The sequence below is a fragment of the Falco naumanni genome, chromosome 10, assembly GCF_017639655.2.
Source record: "Falco naumanni isolate bFalNau1 chromosome 10, bFalNau1.pat, whole genome shotgun sequence".
In the NCBI taxonomy this organism is placed as follows: Eukaryota; Metazoa; Chordata; class Aves; order Falconiformes; family Falconidae; genus Falco; species Falco naumanni.
In genome coordinates this window covers 15,251,554-15,268,931 of record NC_054063.1, presented here as the reverse complement: position 1 = coordinate 15,268,931, position 17,378 = coordinate 15,251,554, and the positions used below count along the sequence as shown (strand labels likewise).

Genomic DNA, 17,378 nt, shown 5'->3' with positions numbered 1-17,378 from the left:
ATTGTAGCAATTTTCACTCCCAGTCATTGGGGTGAAAGGATGCTTCCAGGCAGGACCCCTTGCTTTCAGATAGCACACGTGTAACCCAATATGTCACCCATCTGGCAGCCAGCACTTGGCGTGCATCTGTGCTCCCACTGTTCTCAGCTCACTTTTTGAGCTGGCACTTCTTCCTGTCGAGAAACAATAATGCACTTCCATGCAGAATGCTCATGTAATAAGAATTGTATGGAAAAGGTAGATGAGGATAGTGGGGCTGCACAGATGCACAGATTAGAAATCCAGAGATGAAAATAAATACATTTCTTTCTCTTTAGTTTTTCCCCAAGGAGAAAAATGAGCCAATTGGCTTGAAACCCAAAAAGATTAATTCCCCCCTGCAACCTCATTCCATTCTAAGCATTTTTCCTGAGATGTTAGAGTCATTTCCTTCCTCTGCTCCCATCCTAAACGTCTCTTAGTCAAATATGATTTTGCTATTATTACTACTTGTATTACAGGAGGACTAAGTCACAGCTCATGACCTTCATATAATGCCAATGTCAGTAAAACACTGAGGATCAATGTTAGATTCTGTCTTTTGGGACTGAGTCTACCAAGTCTAGAAATAGAAATAGATAAGCAAAGCATAAATCTTTGTTTCGGGGCTTCTTCTGGTCACTTATGAGGACTAGGATTTACCTTTTTTTTCCTCTCCTTGACATACTACTTTGGTATTTATTAATTTGTCATCTTCTGTATATGGTTATTTTCTTCTATATATAACTACACAGTTGGAGATTTCAGGTCAGAAAGGAACTTTCCCCCAAGTCTAGGGGCTCCTGAAGGCACGTCAGGGCATTTTAATTCACTCCTGATGTCAGAGCCAAGAATGATGGCATTGTCATTGGCCTCTCCTGCTCTGTCTCTGTGGCATACTGTAGTTTTCCCAGTTTACTTTCAATCTACTAAAGCTCTTCATTTTTGTGCCATGGCATTAAAATATGTTTTGTGGATCTTGAAGTGTGCCCAGGATGAAATGGATGGAAATTCAGCAGCACAGCTACATGGATTTCCTAGGCTGAGCTCAACCCAAGGGACACCACGCAGCAAGGCTTGGCTCACTCTGTAAGACATGTGAACTCTAGTGGTGGTTGTGCTCGAGGTATAAAGTCTTCTCCACAAATCCATGCCACTGCAGAAAGCATGACTGAAAAAATGCATGGCAAGGCATGGCAGCGTTAAGACTGTGTATCCTATAAGGGCCATACCTATCTGCATAATTGATCTCAGAATATCAAGAGGACAAAGAGTTATATGCATAAAAGATGCAGTGGGGTGTGGGGTAGGAATGAACGTTCCTGAACAGGCTGAAAGTCTTATTTTAAACAGGGAACCATGTCTGTCTGGGAATGAATATAATCCATCTTCAGTTGCAATAAATAGAACTATGGAATCCCATATACTGTCAATTTGCCATGGAAACATAGGGATCTTAAAGAAAAATATGTTTTCTAACCCATTGTTGGAATTAACTTTGTAGCAAAATTGAGCAAATGAGAATTGTTTGAGAAGTAGAAGTGAAACATAACATCATAAAAATAGCTTAATAAACATGAGAAAAATCTAAGCAAAAAAAAAAAAAAAGAATGATGCAATTTTGGGGTTTGTTGTATGGGTTGGTAAAATGCCTTAGAATTGCCTTAGAAACAGTCAGAATGTTTCATTTCCCAATTAAATATATTCAAATGTGAGCAGAATTCAAATATACTTAGATTTATTTTAGCTCAAAATCATTCTTATTTGATCTAAATCACAATAAATGTAGTTAGCTGAGATATTTAAAACAGTAAAACAGTACTTTTGTAAAAAAACCCAGATCTATATCACAATACCCTGTTAGGAAAAAGAATTTAGTATTTATGGAGGTGAAATAAATATAACAAGACAAAAGAGCACAAAGAAGAAATACTGATTATATTTATGGATGTGCATAGGGACATGCAAAGCAAATGTAGGAAGATGTATTTGCTCTTGATTAAGAGTTATAGAGGAAACTGACTCACTAAAATAGCCATGCACTAAATTCATGGTGCCGCTTTTAATATGCATTCAAGAAAAAGGATTAAAAAAAAGCTATTTCTTACAAGATTCATAATTTGATTTATTTTACCCTTAAATCAATAGATTTTTTTTGGGAAAAATTGATCTATTTTTGAGAAGGCTGTTCCTATAAAGCATAGTTTTGAGAGAGAATTGACTTACAAGTGACATTGTGGTATTATTTCATCATCTGCTCCTCGATGTAACTAAATATTCACCGGTACTTGTGTGTCTAAATACAGGCAAGGTTTTCATTTGGAAGATGCATGTCTCTGATCATTCCTTCAATTACATACTCCTTTCTCTTCTCAAAGGAACAGACTCAAGGAAACAGCTTCTCTTCAGTGAACGTGGGAACAAAGGCAATTCTGGGAAACACAGCTTTCAGTCATAGCAAACAGAAGCTGATTTCAAATACAGAACTGAAAAACTAGAGTAAATTTCGTTGAAGAAACTGTTACGTACCATAATAATTTTTTAAATCTCATCCTTGTGAAGACATGGCATTTTTTAATATTCTATCTTAGCATGATTTTAAGAGGAATAGTGATTTACAAAGAGTTTCAATGATTCACACTAGCTAAGAATCTGGTCCAGCAAGTCTATGCTCAATCTCAAATTTAAAACTGTATTGTTGCATTAAGCACTTAGCTAAATACCTATTCAGAAAAGAAGCAGGAAAGGATACAAACCAGTCCTTTCTTCCTGCTTAAAAGCAAATAAAGATTTTCTTGATGAACCTTTAGAACAGTTACAGTCCGTTGCTCTTCAAAAATTGTTAATAGGAACATCTAACTTTTAAAAAGAATTTGTAAAAATCACAAGCAAAGTTCCTATGAGTCCCAAACTTCTCTCATTAATATTAAAGAAAAAAAGCAAATGAAAACCAAGACACTATTATGGTTTACATGAACATATGGGGGGATTAAACTGTAAGGAAATGAACTGCACGTACTTTTGGAGTAGGAACTTACACATTAAAGAAATCAAGAGTAAAGACAGAATTCAGGCCAAAATAGTTCACACAGTGGAACACAAACATGTGCATCAGTCAGTTCCAGTAAATGTATTGAACATGCTGCCAGACAAAGCCAGAAATGTGCTGCACAGCCAGTTAGATGTTGTTTAACACGAGATGGGGATCATAGGGAACACAATGAGGAGACCAGATTTAGAGCTATTTAACAAAGCTTCCTTACTGTGCTAAGAAGCATTTTTTCTGCTGTCCTTTGTCAAATAGAAGTGGAGCATATTCAGTTTGCTATTTAAAGATTTGTATCAGGCTGTAATTTTAAATAGAGAATGTGAAACATAGATGTCTTTGAGGAGAATTTTCATCCTGAAACTTATTGCTGCTTCCTGCTTTTGTAGTCCAAGGTCTGTTTCTCACTAACTTATGGCCCTGTACCAATTTCTGAAGAACACATGCTAAGGTTAAAGGTTTCTGTCAAATCAGTTCCACATCAGATACTGTGATGTCATATGTTAAGCCATCTCCAGGATTTATCTTAGCATTACATAGTTTTGTATAAAGAAAGTGGCCATTCATTGCTACTGGCTTCATCCCTTTGCATAGTCCCACTGGAAGGAAAATGAGGGGGGAAAAGGGTTATTTTTACAATAAAAGAATGAATGCACATAAAAAATCATATAACAATGCTGGAGAAAAAGCTTCCTCTGACAAGGCCCAGATATTAACTGAATCAAATTAAAATTCAGTCAAAGCAGTGGAATTTTGAAAATGAATCATCCCTTCACACTTTTGTTCTTTTTTTATTGAGAGATTGTAATGCATTTATTTGAAGCAATTCCTAGGATGCTGTTGGAATCAAAATCAGCAATATTCAATGAGTAGCCTCTGAGAAAACAGCAGAAAGAATGTTCTGTTTTCTGTGGATATGTGGTTCCAGACTGATTAACTTTTGTGTCTAAGGAAATCCCAGCTGTGTTTGAAATTCTTTCTGCTGCTTAGGCATTTATAAAAGTGGATTCTTTTCCGGTTTAGAAGTAGTGGATGCATGGTGCTACTTTTGTACAATTAAAGCAGTAACGAGAGTCTCTCTTTTACTTGGCCACCTGTTTTAGCAAACCATTTGGAGACCTAATTTCTAGTTTCTCCAGAGGGTGGTGAATTCAATCAGATTTGGTTGAAATAGATGTGAAAATTAAATAAAAGAGTGGGGATTTATAGGCAGAATAAGATCTATACTTGTGATTGTGTAAGCTGTATTTCCGTAGGAAATTATGCTACAAAGATGTATACATCCATGTTTGGTCTGGGTCTTACCAGACGGGCTATTACATGAGATGGAACTAATACAGTTTAGTAGTTTGTATATTCCCTACATAAAGGACATATGTGTAAATATATATAAAGTGATATGTGAACATATGTGGAATAAGTCAATTGGAACAACGCTGAAACTACTTCCTCTCCTCTTTTTTTCCCCACCTTTGCAGAGTATTTGGTGCTGCTATACTGCTGACGTCCTCCCTCAACATGTTAATACCGTCTGCAGCCAGGGTGCACTATGGGTGCGTCATCTTTGTTAGGATCTTGCAGGGCCTTGTAGAGGTATGGAAAAATTATAACATAACCTGTAAATGTGATATGATTGTTAGCCTTTAACTAGCAATTGTAACTTTTTGGGGCAAATAAGAATTGCTTTCAGTTTATTACTGATTTTCAGCATAATAGGTTTCAACGTATGAATTACAGCTATTTAATTTTCCTTCATCTATAAAATTAAACAGCAAAATTTTCTCTTGCTAAAGAAGTCAGTGAGATATGTATTTAACACTGAAACTTCACTGAAATGATGTACTGCATAGGGTTTATACTGGTGCTGTTCTCAACAGTTATTTGCTGTCCAGCCTCACAGGTAATAAAGAATTAAGCTTTTATCGTAGGCCTTGACCATGTTGTTGTTGGAATGAATGGGAGATTTACCATAACTTAACAGAGAAAAAAAGTGAGCCTGCCTTCTAAATTTATTTGTTTGTTTGTTTCTTTAGTGAAAGACAGACTTTTAGGCCTGTGATCGCTGTTTCTTTGTTTCTCAGGCCAGTTGCATGAGCTGATTTTAACTCAGGCACTTTATTGTATAAAAGGAGTCCAAAAGGGTGCAGAATGGGCCTGAAAGTTAGGTAACGGTCAATCAAGTTCTTGAAGTATATCTGTATAAATCTGGATCCATTCCTGAATAGTGATCTGCATGTACAGAGGTGTGCTTGACTGCAAAGAGGAGAGGAACAGAAGCAAGTGGGTAATTACAAAATAAAATAGCTATTTGAGACCCCCTCATTTCTGTGATGCTGTTTAAAGGAATTGTGAATGCAAAACATCCTTAACAGGACCACTTGAAGAAGTTTTACAATAAATCACGGCAATCTTAAGATTAAGTCTTTAAATCGTTTTTTTTTTTTTTTTAATTGACAAAAGTACTGAAACAAACATGAAATTGGTTATAGGACATTCTTTCAAACCAAATTAATTTATTTTACCACCTTTTGCATATTGAGACTGATAAGCTCAACATTTATGGTAACTTCAATATTTGCAAAAAGTTATTAATTTTTTTACTTTTTGCATAGGAAGCAAAACATCAGATTAAGAGAAAAGTGACTCTACATAACTGCATACATCATGATTCCTAAAGAAGAATTTTGTGGAAAATTTCTCTACATTTCCTATTACATTTTCTAGAATTGCAACAGTTCAGGATGTAATTTTGTTGTTGTTTTTCTATTATTAAGTTAAAGGCTAGTTTTGAAGAGAGATCTAAAAAGTAACTGGTTTAAAATCAAACCAACTAACATAATTCAATTATGTGCTCTAAGTGCTCAAGAAGGTTCATTAAAGACAAAGACAGTGAAAACCTTCTCTCTTAACATTATGTTTTTAAGTTCTTATTGATCTTATTTTCTAGTTCTAAAGCAGTGGAACAGTAATCTGTATTTCCTAAATGATACTTTAAATGTTAGATCAAAAAAAGCTATAAGGCCACCAAAACAGGGCTGAAGAAATCAGCCCAGCATTAGAAAGACTCCAGAGGGTCTCTGTTTTCATCCTGCCCTTGACTCTGGTACTTGTGCATTAAGATTCTTTCTTTTTAATTATTTGCAATTCTTTCCTGGAAGGAGGAGGGGACCAGAAGGAAATAAGTATGTTTTATATCAGTTTCATAAGGCCACTTGAATGATTTGGAGTCCCATTTCAGCTTTAGTAGAAACTAAAGTTTTTCTATGGCTGTGCTCAAACTGTGCTATAGAAACGCAAAACATTCTCAACTTCTTGTTTGTAGCAATTAAAATATCATGCAAAGACAATGAAATGAGTAATTGATCATCATTAGCTAACTTGTGGCACACCCATTCCCCAGGGGGTCACCTACCCTGCCTGCCACGGTATTTGGAGCAAGTGGGCCCCCCCATTAGAAAGAAGTAGGTTAGCAACCACTTCCTTTTGTGGTGAGTAACTTTCTATTTTTGTCTTTCTTTCATTTGTCCCGTAAAAGTATTTTGAGACTGATTTTTGCTCCCTTTTCATCTACATGTCTTGTTTTGTAGGTTCCTATGCAGGAGCTGTGATTGCAATGCCTTTAGCTGGAATTCTAGTGCAATATACTGGGTGGTCTTCTGTGTTCTATGTGTATGGTATGCATTTTTGCTCATCTCACTCCAATATTGTATGACCTTACTCTACCTTTTCTAAAAATGTAAAAGCTACTCTCAAGAGGCCAAAAAAAAAGGGAAGTGGGTCCATAAAGCTAAAAATACAGCCAAGAAAAGGACAAAAAAAAGAACAAAATTTAAAGGAAAGAACAGGAAAGCAACATTAATAAATAAGAAGAGTACCTAGTTTTTGGTGAAACCTTTGTCATTTCTAGTACAAACAGTGCAAACTGCTATACAGATCTGTATAATCTCTGATCATGTAATGTTACTTTTTCATTTATACAGCTGTAAGTTTAGAGTACCTGCCCTGATTGAGATGTCCTGTTTTTTATCTGAAGACCTATATAACTTTATTCACACTAGTTGTTCTACCTTAACTTACACTGATGGAAAAGAATGTCCCAAAGGAATTCATTCTGCAGTGTAAAATTGACGTGACTTGGGGAGAAGCCTTACAGAAAGTTAATAAACTACTCAGGAAGTGCATTGCTATGTTGAAAACAAGGCCACAGTCTTGTATTTTGTAGGTAAAAAAAATTAGTGCAGTAATCAAACAACAGTGGCTTAATGCAGAATGGAAATTCATTTACAGGCTGGTGAAATGAAATGAAAGCTGTTTCATTGCATTGTGTTGTACAAATCAGTGTTAAAATACCAGTGAATATTCACTTCCAGTGAAATAATTCTGAAATAAAAACCAGAGGACTTCACTGTGCTCCAGGTCTGCATGTATTTTGCACCAGAAAAAGTAACAACAATTGCCATTTATATAAGTTATAATTATTCACAGATTTTTTTTCCTTGTTTGCTGCTTTACTGTGTATTTCTTTTTAAAGTCCTTCTTTCCATTCCAAAGGGAGCTTTGGTATAGTCTGGTACATGTTTTGGCTTTTGGTTTCGTATGAGAGTCCTGCAAAGCATCCTACGATCACAGATGAAGAAAGGAGGTACATAGAAGAAAGCATTGGAGAGAGTGCCAACCTTCTAGGTGCAATGGAAGTAAGAATATTACTCATACACTGATTTCCTATGAGATAGTCATTAAAAAAACCCAAACAAACAGAGACAAACAAAGAAACAAAAAAAATAAGCACCCTTCCTCTTTAGGACAGAAAAGCATTTTTCTGAATTTTTTTTGGGGTAGGGAGATCTGAAATCTGCTGAGGAACTTCTGGGTGGATATTGCTTCTGCACAAAAAAAATATAGGTTCCAGTTCTTCTAGAAGATCACTCATGGAAATTATACCTTTTTTTCTACTCCAAAGTATCAAAAAGAGCTACAGCTATGTTTGAAATTGCAACTTTATTGAGACTTTTATAGTATCTTGAGTTTAAGCAGTTAATTTCCTTCCTATATAATCCTTTCTGGAAGGTTTTCCTCATCCTAAAGTAAACTGGAGGAAGAGCACTATTTAGTGTCTCTTGAAGTCCTCAGAACATCAGAAAAAGCAAATCCTGACTATTCTATTTGCGAGAAAGACTACAAGTTACAATACAGCATACTAGGAGATCCATAAGAATATTCCCCATTATCGTGCTAATTTTGCTGGAAACATGCAATCAAACTTCTTATGATCTGACTTATTTCTGTGCTGGTCTAGTTCTCAAGAATTCCTAAAAAAAAAGCTGTGACCTCAGAGAATTATCCAGCCACTAAACAATCCTATCGTGTAAAATAATAATTTTCTTATTTCTCTAACTATTGAAAAGATTCAAAGAAACTGTCACCATGCTTACTGACTCAAGAAAATATAAAAAAAAAAATTAAGCCTCAGTTCATCTGCCATCTATTCCCAGCAGACCCTCACTACCACTCTTCCTTATGTTTTCTAATTGGTGAGAACATTGGTTCTTGACTGAACTCAGGGGAAAAAAAAATTCTCTTAGTAAAAAAACTTGGATCCAGATTAAATAGGGAACTGGAAATATTACGGAGTCTTTTCTTTGATAGCTGACATTTTTAGGTGTTCTTGAGGGAGTGTCTGGGGTGATAATTCAATAGCATTCAGCAGTATTCATGGGTTCTTATACCTGTAAGTGCCTTGGAAAATCTGACATGAAGTGAGAGACTTCAGAGGATGTCCATACATTTATAACTTGGGCTGGGTAATTTCTATCTTGTTGCTTTTTAATTAAACATTTTTTGGGAGTGATTAGTTTGTATCAATAGTTCAGTTGTTTCCAGAGTATTTAGGCTGAAATTCTTCCCATTGTATCACGTAAGCTTTTCTGGCTGGCTTCTCATTAAGTGACAATGGATCCTTAGCTTTCATGTAAGTGTAATTTAATCCGTATGCAAGGTATTGCAAATATCCATCTATGGGCTGTTTTGCTTTGAAGAAAAGCCAGCGTTCAAATTGACAGTAGATTAAATTCAGCCTGAAACCTTGCTGAAGCAATTTTCCAACACTCATCTGGGGCTGGATCCTGTATTTGGATCAACACAGATGGGCAGAACCCTGGGCTCATGGAGAGGTGCTGGGACTCAGCAGGATTGTAGTTCTTCCCATCTGTCTTTTTCTTTTTTTTTTCACCCCATTATGTGATTTATTTTAAAAATACAATAACACAAACAAAAAATATATTGACCAAGCAGTTTCAGCTGAGTCTTGATAAAAAAACCATTCAGAATTCTGGGATTAAGATTTAAATGCTAAAATACATGCTTAAAATAAATCTGGATGAATTTGTGTACCTACAGTGTAAAATATGGCTGTTGCCTTAGATACAGCAACATTGTCTTTTGAAGATATATTATTATTTTGGACTTAGACAATCATGTTTACGTGATTGAGATAATGGCAGTTGTGCATGAGTGTTGTGACATAGCTGAGTATCACTGAGTTTCTCCACTTCTGCATTTTGTAGTTATTTTTAATTGCTTATGTTTTGAAATTAAATCTTGGTCATCCAAATTTGGTTGCATGTACTTTATTTCATTGGAATTCAGATACATAAAGCTGTGATCGATGAGTCTTTTGGAGTACAGGTGAAAAGAACAGATAGGGGAAGGGAAGAAAGACAGCTGATAATGATTGAAATGGTGACTGGATCCCCCTTTCTATGTTTCAGAAATACAAAACTCCATGGAGAAAATTTTTTACATCTATGCCAGTCTATGCAATAATTGTTGCAAACTTCTGTAGAAGCTGGACTTTTTACTTGCTACTTATTAGTCAGCCTGCTTACTTTGAGGAAGTGTTTGGATTTGAAATAAGCAAGGTATGTAAAAATAATGTAAAGCTTTTAACTTAGCAAAGTAAATATCAGAGCTACATTTGTGATATTTATTAGGAAGAAAAAAGAAAACTGTTCTGCATCTTTATCATGGGTTTGCTAGTCTTAAATCTTATCCTACCCCATTCCTGTTCCCTTGACCAGCACATATAAGTGAAGTAACAACAATGACAAAGGATTGAAGAGGGGAAGGTGAAGGCAGGATGAGATTCAGTGATGATCTACTTGGGGCTGTATGGCAAAAAGACCTTCAGTTAAGTGCTTGAAACCAGATCATGCCTGATATTAGTAAGGTATCGAGACACCCATTACACTTCTGTCCCTTACACCCCAGGGGATGCAGGATCCCACTGAAGCTGTAAAGAAAGCATTGACGAGTGGTTCCATTTTTCCAAGCACATTTTACAAAGCAGGACCACCTAGTTTTAGGAAGGATAGTACAATTTATCACCTTTCTATGGTCCACTTTAATGTGGTGAGAACTGATCCCCCTTTTTCACTTAGGAAGCAAAAGAGATGGTGGCAAAATATGACACATAAGGATGATCTGAGGTTCCACATAATTCATATGAATTTTGAATAAGACCTGTAATGTAAATATGGATATATGCAAACAAGCCTTCAGAGCTTACAGTAAGCTTTCTAGTAACACAGATTTCCTTCTTGTGAAAGTGATGGGGGCTTGTGCTTTTGAGAGACCTGTATTGTTTTGATATTGTTCCGTGAGGTATTGTCACCCTAAATTGTGGTGTGACAATTAGATGCATAGCTTCCAAAGGTTCACCGTACTATGGAATAATGTCAAAATTATGTAATGCTATCCTGCATTTAAAGATGGGTTTCCTTCTGTAGCTGGAGTTATATCAAGAAGCTTCACTGTGCTTGAAACATCATCTGTTCCACATGGAATAAAATGGTCACATCCTATAGAATTAATCTGATCATTTTGTTCTAGAAGGTTTTTCTTAGAGTGTATTCAAAGAAATGTGGAACTTTGTAAAGAATGACAGCAAAGTCAGTTTTCACCTGCTGTGGATATGGATGCTCATAAATGAATAGCTGTCATTTAGCCAAGAACACCTCAAAGCAGTAACTGCAACACCATAGTTACCTCATAGTTAATACCTGGCTGACTGGGAGAAACACCTATTAGCATGAAGCTAGCTGTCACAACCTAGTTGCCACATATAAACTGCAGTGAAATACAAAACTGTACAACTTTAATTGAAAAGTAGAGAAAACTTGTTTGTTCTCATGGAGTCTGTCTGCTCTGCATGCTGGTGTAACTCAAGTCAGACTCTGGGCCAGCTGATAGGCTCTCCAGACAAGAATTACCCAAAACCCCCTGTGCTTAAGCACTTGTTTAGACATACCCAATAATCAGAATTCCCTGTTAGAAGAAAAGCTATGCGTACTAAACCCAACTATCTGCAAGGCAGTTATGTTGACAGAAGATAGCAAGTGGCAGTTTGTGCCATGCTCACAGATACCCTGTCCTGCTTTGAAGGAACGGTCTTCAAATATGCTATTATATCTTGGAACAGTCACCACATAATTACTGTGTCTTACTTTGCTAGTATGTACAGCATTTTTAATGTTGTCAATGGACATTTAGTGCGTTATCTTTCACTACATACAGAGTTTCTCAGACATATCTTTTGCCCACGTGAAATTTGAAGCTTGAGGGGTGGTCAGAAGTCAAAGGCAAATGGTGACTGTGCATGTGAGGAATCTGTCTGGACATGTTAGATTTGCAGGGCAATGCTATGCCAAACACATCACCCCCAGAAATGTAGTAATTCAGTTTAACACATTTGATCATAAATTTTCTGAAAAGAAAGGGCAGAGGGACTATAAGCCAGGGGAAAAAAGCCATTAGCTTAAACATAAACTGAAAACGATTGCATACAAAAAGTGTCACGGCATCAGAGGTTCTTAAAAACTCTTCCTGTCCTTCATAAATTTCTATGACAACTTGAGATAGCCCCAGTTTTGTTCACTTAATAAACAAAGGTAAGATTTTCAGTTTTAGCACATAGCCTGACATTGAAGAGAAACAATTAATTAATTGCTGAATGCTTCAGAAAATGAAGAATCAATATTTTCTTATGGTTTATACTCTACTAATGCTAGTGATTATTTTAGGTGGGTATCTTATCTGCTGTGCCGCATTTAGTGATGACAATTATTGTTCCTATTGGGGGACAAATTGCAGACTTTTTAAGAAGTAGGCAGATTCTTTCAACCACTACTGTGAGAAAGATAATGAACTGTGGAGGTAAGTCTTCCTATTTTATTAACAAGCTTCTTGTACAGATTCAATGTCCATATAGGATGCTGTATACAGTAACCAAACTGCATGGCTTTATGTATTTATGAAGCAATGCTTCGTGCATTTTTTGTGCATTACAGATGTAGTTCCTAAATAAAAGTAAACACAGTTGTTCGTATTCCCAGGTTCAATATATATGTTTGGTATTTGAAAAAGCATTTAGACTGTTAAAGAAACAGATGAGCTTTTTGGGGGTAATTTGCCTACCCTTAGCTACTTACTGAAACTTAGCTCCTCAGCTAAACACCCTCTGCAGTAAAAAAGCCCAGACTACCTGAGATTACATAGCTGACTGGAGAGGTTAAAGTTACGTGAGCTGAATCCTGGCTGTGATAAGGGTTGCAAAATTCATAAGCTGATTAAGTGTATATTCCCATTAGGGTTGGCTGGAATGACCTAACCAAATCAGAAGTATTTCTTTTCATCTTAAGACTGACAGGAAGTAACAATAAATTAGCATACAAAGAACAAAATAAGGATTATTTGAGATACCAAGGGCATGTGATTTTTAGGGATGAAAGAAATACCTGATTATATTCCACTCTGAGGTAATGTTTGCCTCTGTCTTCCTATGAAATATTATCATATCCTAAGGCCTGTGATATGTGAGAGGGAATTAAATCTGATGCTTGGTTTTCCTTATGATTTCCCCAGGTTTTGGTATGGAAGCAACTCTTCTTCTCGTGGTGGGATATTCTCACAGTAAAGGAGTGGCTATTTCATTCTTAGTGCTTGCTGTAGGCTTTAGTGGATTTGCCATATCCGGTAAGATTATATTACTGTTATTAGTAACTTATTTTAACCTACGAGATAGAACATCTCATTTGGTTTTTATTCACCAATATAAGTTAAACAAAACTCAGAATTCCAAATGACATTATTTATGATCATTACTAAGGCATGTACAATTAGTACCACATTTTGGTTTCTGTTTTCACTTACTCAAGTGCTTATTTTGGGGACAATGAGTTCTGTCACTTCAGAGAAGTGTTTTTTCCTAAGATTATTTAAATAGTTACTGCCTAAATTTCAACAGAATCAAGCTGCTGGAAATGCAAGAAAACAAACAAATATTTATAAAAATAATTAACAAATCTTGTCTAGATAATGTCTTTTTGCTCCCTTCATTTTACCACTCAAGAACAGAAGGGAAATCCCTTCTGCTGGTCTGTGTGACAAAAAGAAAAATGTGGGCAACAGGAAAGGGAAGTGGTACAAGCTGGAAGAAGAAATACATGTTATTTACAGCATGGAATGGTCATGAATGACACTGTGAAATATGAACTTTATCCCTGCTTAAGTATCTTCTGGGTTCTCTGCTCTGCACAGTCACTACTGGTATTTTTTTTTTTTTAAACTTCAATTTTGGGAAGAAAATACATTAGTTATGCTTTTACAATATATTTTTGCAAGAAAAAGAAAAGCCAGCCTCCCTAGGATTATTTAACCATTACAAGCCTTTCAGGGAAAATGAAGTGCAATTAACCAATCCAAATACGTCATAGTAAAATTGTCAAGTGATAGCATTACTTTTCAGAACTGAAGTAATGCTGTGCTTTTCATGTGAATGTTTGCTGACCTTTGTATTGCAGGATTCAATGTCAACCATTTAGACATTGCCCCAAGGTATGCCAGTATCTTAATGGGGATTTCTAATGGAGTCGGGACCTTGTCTGGAATGGTTTGCCCTATAATTGTTGGAGCAATGACAAAGAACAAGGTAAATGCCAGTACAGTTTTCAAAACTTCCAGTTTAATATGGGAATCCAGGTTTCAAATAAAAGATTTTTCCATAATACAACCTGCCAGGGCATCTGTATTAAGAGTCTGGGACCTCCAGGGGATAGCATCCAGGAATGTGGAAATTTGAAGCATGCTTCACTATATGCTCACCAGGTCAAGGTTTTTTAGGTTAAAGAAAAGAGATTTTTTGAAAGAAAGATGCATATAAATGATAGGAAACTGGACACTTAGATGTTTTAGCTGTGCTGACTATCACAGCCTCAATCCCTAATTTAAATCTTTCAGCTCAGAAGAATTAGATAAGTCTATGCACTAGTCTGATTTAGCAAATTTCTTCTTACAGACACGTGAAGAGTGGCAGTATGTCTTCCTCATTGCCGCTTTAGTTCATTATGGAGGTGTTATCTTCTATGGCATATTTGCTTCAGGAGAGAAACAACCCTGGGCAGACCCTGAACAGACAAGTGAAGAGAAATGTGGCTTTATTCATGAAGATGAACTTGCTGAAGAGACAGGGGACATTACGCAGAATTATGTAAATTATGGTACCACCAAGTCTTATGGTGCTACAACCCAGGTCAACGGTGGCTGGCCTAATGGTTGGGAGAAAAAAGAGGAATTTGTACAAGAGGAAGTACAAGACTCATACAACTACAAGGAAGGAGATTATTCATAACAAACCTAAATATTGGTTATATTTTGTAGTGTTTGTGATTAAATTCATTGTGATTGTTTGCACACAGAAATAAAATGTGGTATAAACATGTAAACACATATCAAACAGGAAGGTCTTACTGTAAAAAAAAAATACATCAAAGTGCAATCTGTATGAGTTGTGACATGTCATCACTTTCATTAGGTTATATTTGTTCTATAAACATTAGAGTTTTAAGGGTTTACTGGTCAAAACTATAGAGGCAATTAGATACTTGCAGTATACAAGAGCTAAAACTCATAACTAAGGATTAAAGCACAACTAAGCAACCAAGTTGGCACATCTAATGCTCTTTTCAGAAAGCCAAAATTACTTGATCATTAAAAATGCACTTATATATTTGTTACACTGTATTGAAAGAGATTGTGTTAAATACACACGTTTACTCAGTGCAATGTAGGAATTGTGTGTTTAGTCTAAGACAAGAGCTTTCTTAACAAAGAAAGGCTGAGTCCTAGGCGTTTACAGAGGATTGATCCAGTTCCTTTAATGGTAATTGTGTCAAGCCTAAAGAAAAAATAGGACATACTGTATGTTTATTGTGAATACATGCTGCAGGCTACTCTGTGATAAATAAAGGAGTTATTTAGAAGTTTTATACTGAATGTTTGGGCACAAATTCTTATTTCTATTCTTTACAGAATCTTAAGAAATTATGGGTGTTGTCATGTTCTTCCCTGTATTTACCAACTAATACAAAACCAATATGTAATGTTAAGTCTGACTATACATGCAGACTGTCAAATCCCTTTATTAAAAAACAAGCTTTACTATTCTATTCTTTGCAGTATATGCCAACTTTGTACTGGTGACTTTAGAGAGAAGAAACCCAATATAACCTAGAAAAAGATATAGTCTTTTACAAAATTCCAAAGAGAAATTTACTATGAGCAAGTAGCCCTATGAAAAAGGATGTATTTGTTTTGCAGAATATTTTGAAGCCAATAGAAGAAACAGAGAATAATTTAATCCTTATTCTTCCCTTAATAGCTTTCATATTTTTACACACCGTGCCACAGTTGTATACATAGATATAAGTTTATTGAAGATACTGTAATTATAGAAAATGTTGCTATTTTAGAAATCCCTGAAATAAAAAATGTATTTGTCTTTCAATTAAACCTAATAATAATGGACACTGAATATGAGTAACATATAAACTCACAATAAACCAAAGTGGTAAATAACTAGTGTTGGGTTGAAAAAAGCCAACAAGCATCACGCTTGTCTTTTTAGCGTAACTCAACAGTGACTGCAACATTAGTGTACCAAGCAATAAGTGCAATGCATTATGAAGTGCATAATCTTCTAGACTATATATTAACCTTCATTTAGCTTGTTGTATATATTTGGGGTTGTTGGGATTAAACCAAACTGAACCAACTGAAGTTAGCAACACCAGACCACTTCTTAATACTCTAAAATGACAACAATGATCCATTTCTTAATTCAATCAAATGATTATTATTGTATGTAATAATCCATTCTGGATTCTTGGTCTGTTCATTGTATTGTGCTAGTGATTGGAAACCCTGCTACCGCAATATACAACTTGAGGATTGTTTCTTCTCCTTTTTTTTTAATGCAAATCATACCTTGACCTTAAGAAAAAAGTATTTTGCTTTGTGCCTCAAAGTGATGTAAAATGTGACCATAGCTTTTGCTGTGTTTAATGAAAAAGATGTGGACTGTGTCACTTTTGTTGCTGCAAAAAGTGTTAATAAAATGCTCTATTTATCCTTTTATATAAAAAAGGACCATTGTAGTTTCTTGTCATTTTTTTTAGATGCACTTTAATATAGGTGACTAATATTATAGTAACAGCAGAACAAATTCTGCTACTGATGTGGAGATAATATGTTATGTCCCAGCTGGGAGCTATGCTGAATACCCGATGTCCTTCATTGTCTACTCTCTCCTCTCGCCATGCACAGGTGTGTGGTGGGAAAGGTGCCTAACTCCAAATTGTTGTTCCTCCTCTTATAAGGATGGCTGGAGTAGGTATGGAAGAGAAAGGAGCAGAGGGATCAGTGTGGTAGCCAATGCAGTGAAACTGAGAAACACAGACTAGTCTGTGTTAGCTAAAGAGCTGGCATGGATCAGCATTCTCCAAAGAAAATGAAAAGCATCACAGACTGCTGTTCTCAGAATTTCTTTCCTTCCTTGCTCCTGCAACAAGACTCCTTAACTGAAACATAATGTTACTTTCCCTCCATCTTTAGGTAGACCATATGGGAATCAGTAAATTCAAGAAAATCTGTTTTAAAACTAAGTTTTTTTCAAACAAAAGTTTTGTTCTTCAGTAATTTTCTTGCACCAAGCAGAAGAATGTAGAAACATCAAACTGAACAAAAGGTTGCAAAACACTAGACAGAGCAGTAATGGGCCTCGTGTTTCTCACCAATAGGCTAGTTGTCATGAGATGCTGAGTCAGGTAACACACAAAGTCACTGCTAATTGTTTTGATGGACTGGTGTGATGTTGCCATGGAAAATTCCTGAAAGATTTAAAAGTGGGATAAATAGGGGTTGTAAAAGTACTCTTGTGTTTATTGTGGCGGACAGCTCAGAAAATGAAAACTAATTAACAAAA

At 35.8% G+C, this 17,378-nt stretch overlaps 1 protein-coding gene across 1 annotated transcript in view; it reads left to right on the top strand.

The window, feature by feature from the left end:
- SLC17A6 (solute carrier family 17 member 6) overlaps positions 1–16,540 on the top strand; it is a 33,411-nt gene extending 16,871 nt beyond the window's left edge. Inside the window, exons 4-12 of the mRNA XM_040609321.1 lie at positions 4,543–4,657; positions 6,465–6,552; positions 6,652–6,738; positions 7,616–7,758; positions 9,832–9,981; positions 12,142–12,274; positions 12,983–13,093; positions 13,921–14,048; positions 14,415–16,540. Coding sequence (XP_040465255.1) covers positions 4,543–4,657; positions 6,465–6,552; positions 6,652–6,738; positions 7,616–7,758; positions 9,832–9,981; positions 12,142–12,274; positions 12,983–13,093; positions 13,921–14,048; positions 14,415–14,747 — 1,288 coding nt within the window. The 3' untranslated portion in view covers positions 14,748–16,540. The remainder of the gene's footprint in view (positions 1–4,542; positions 4,658–6,464; positions 6,553–6,651; positions 6,739–7,615; positions 7,759–9,831; positions 9,982–12,141; positions 12,275–12,982; positions 13,094–13,920; positions 14,049–14,414) is intronic.
- The last annotated feature ends 838 nt before the right edge of the window (positions 16,541–17,378 follow it).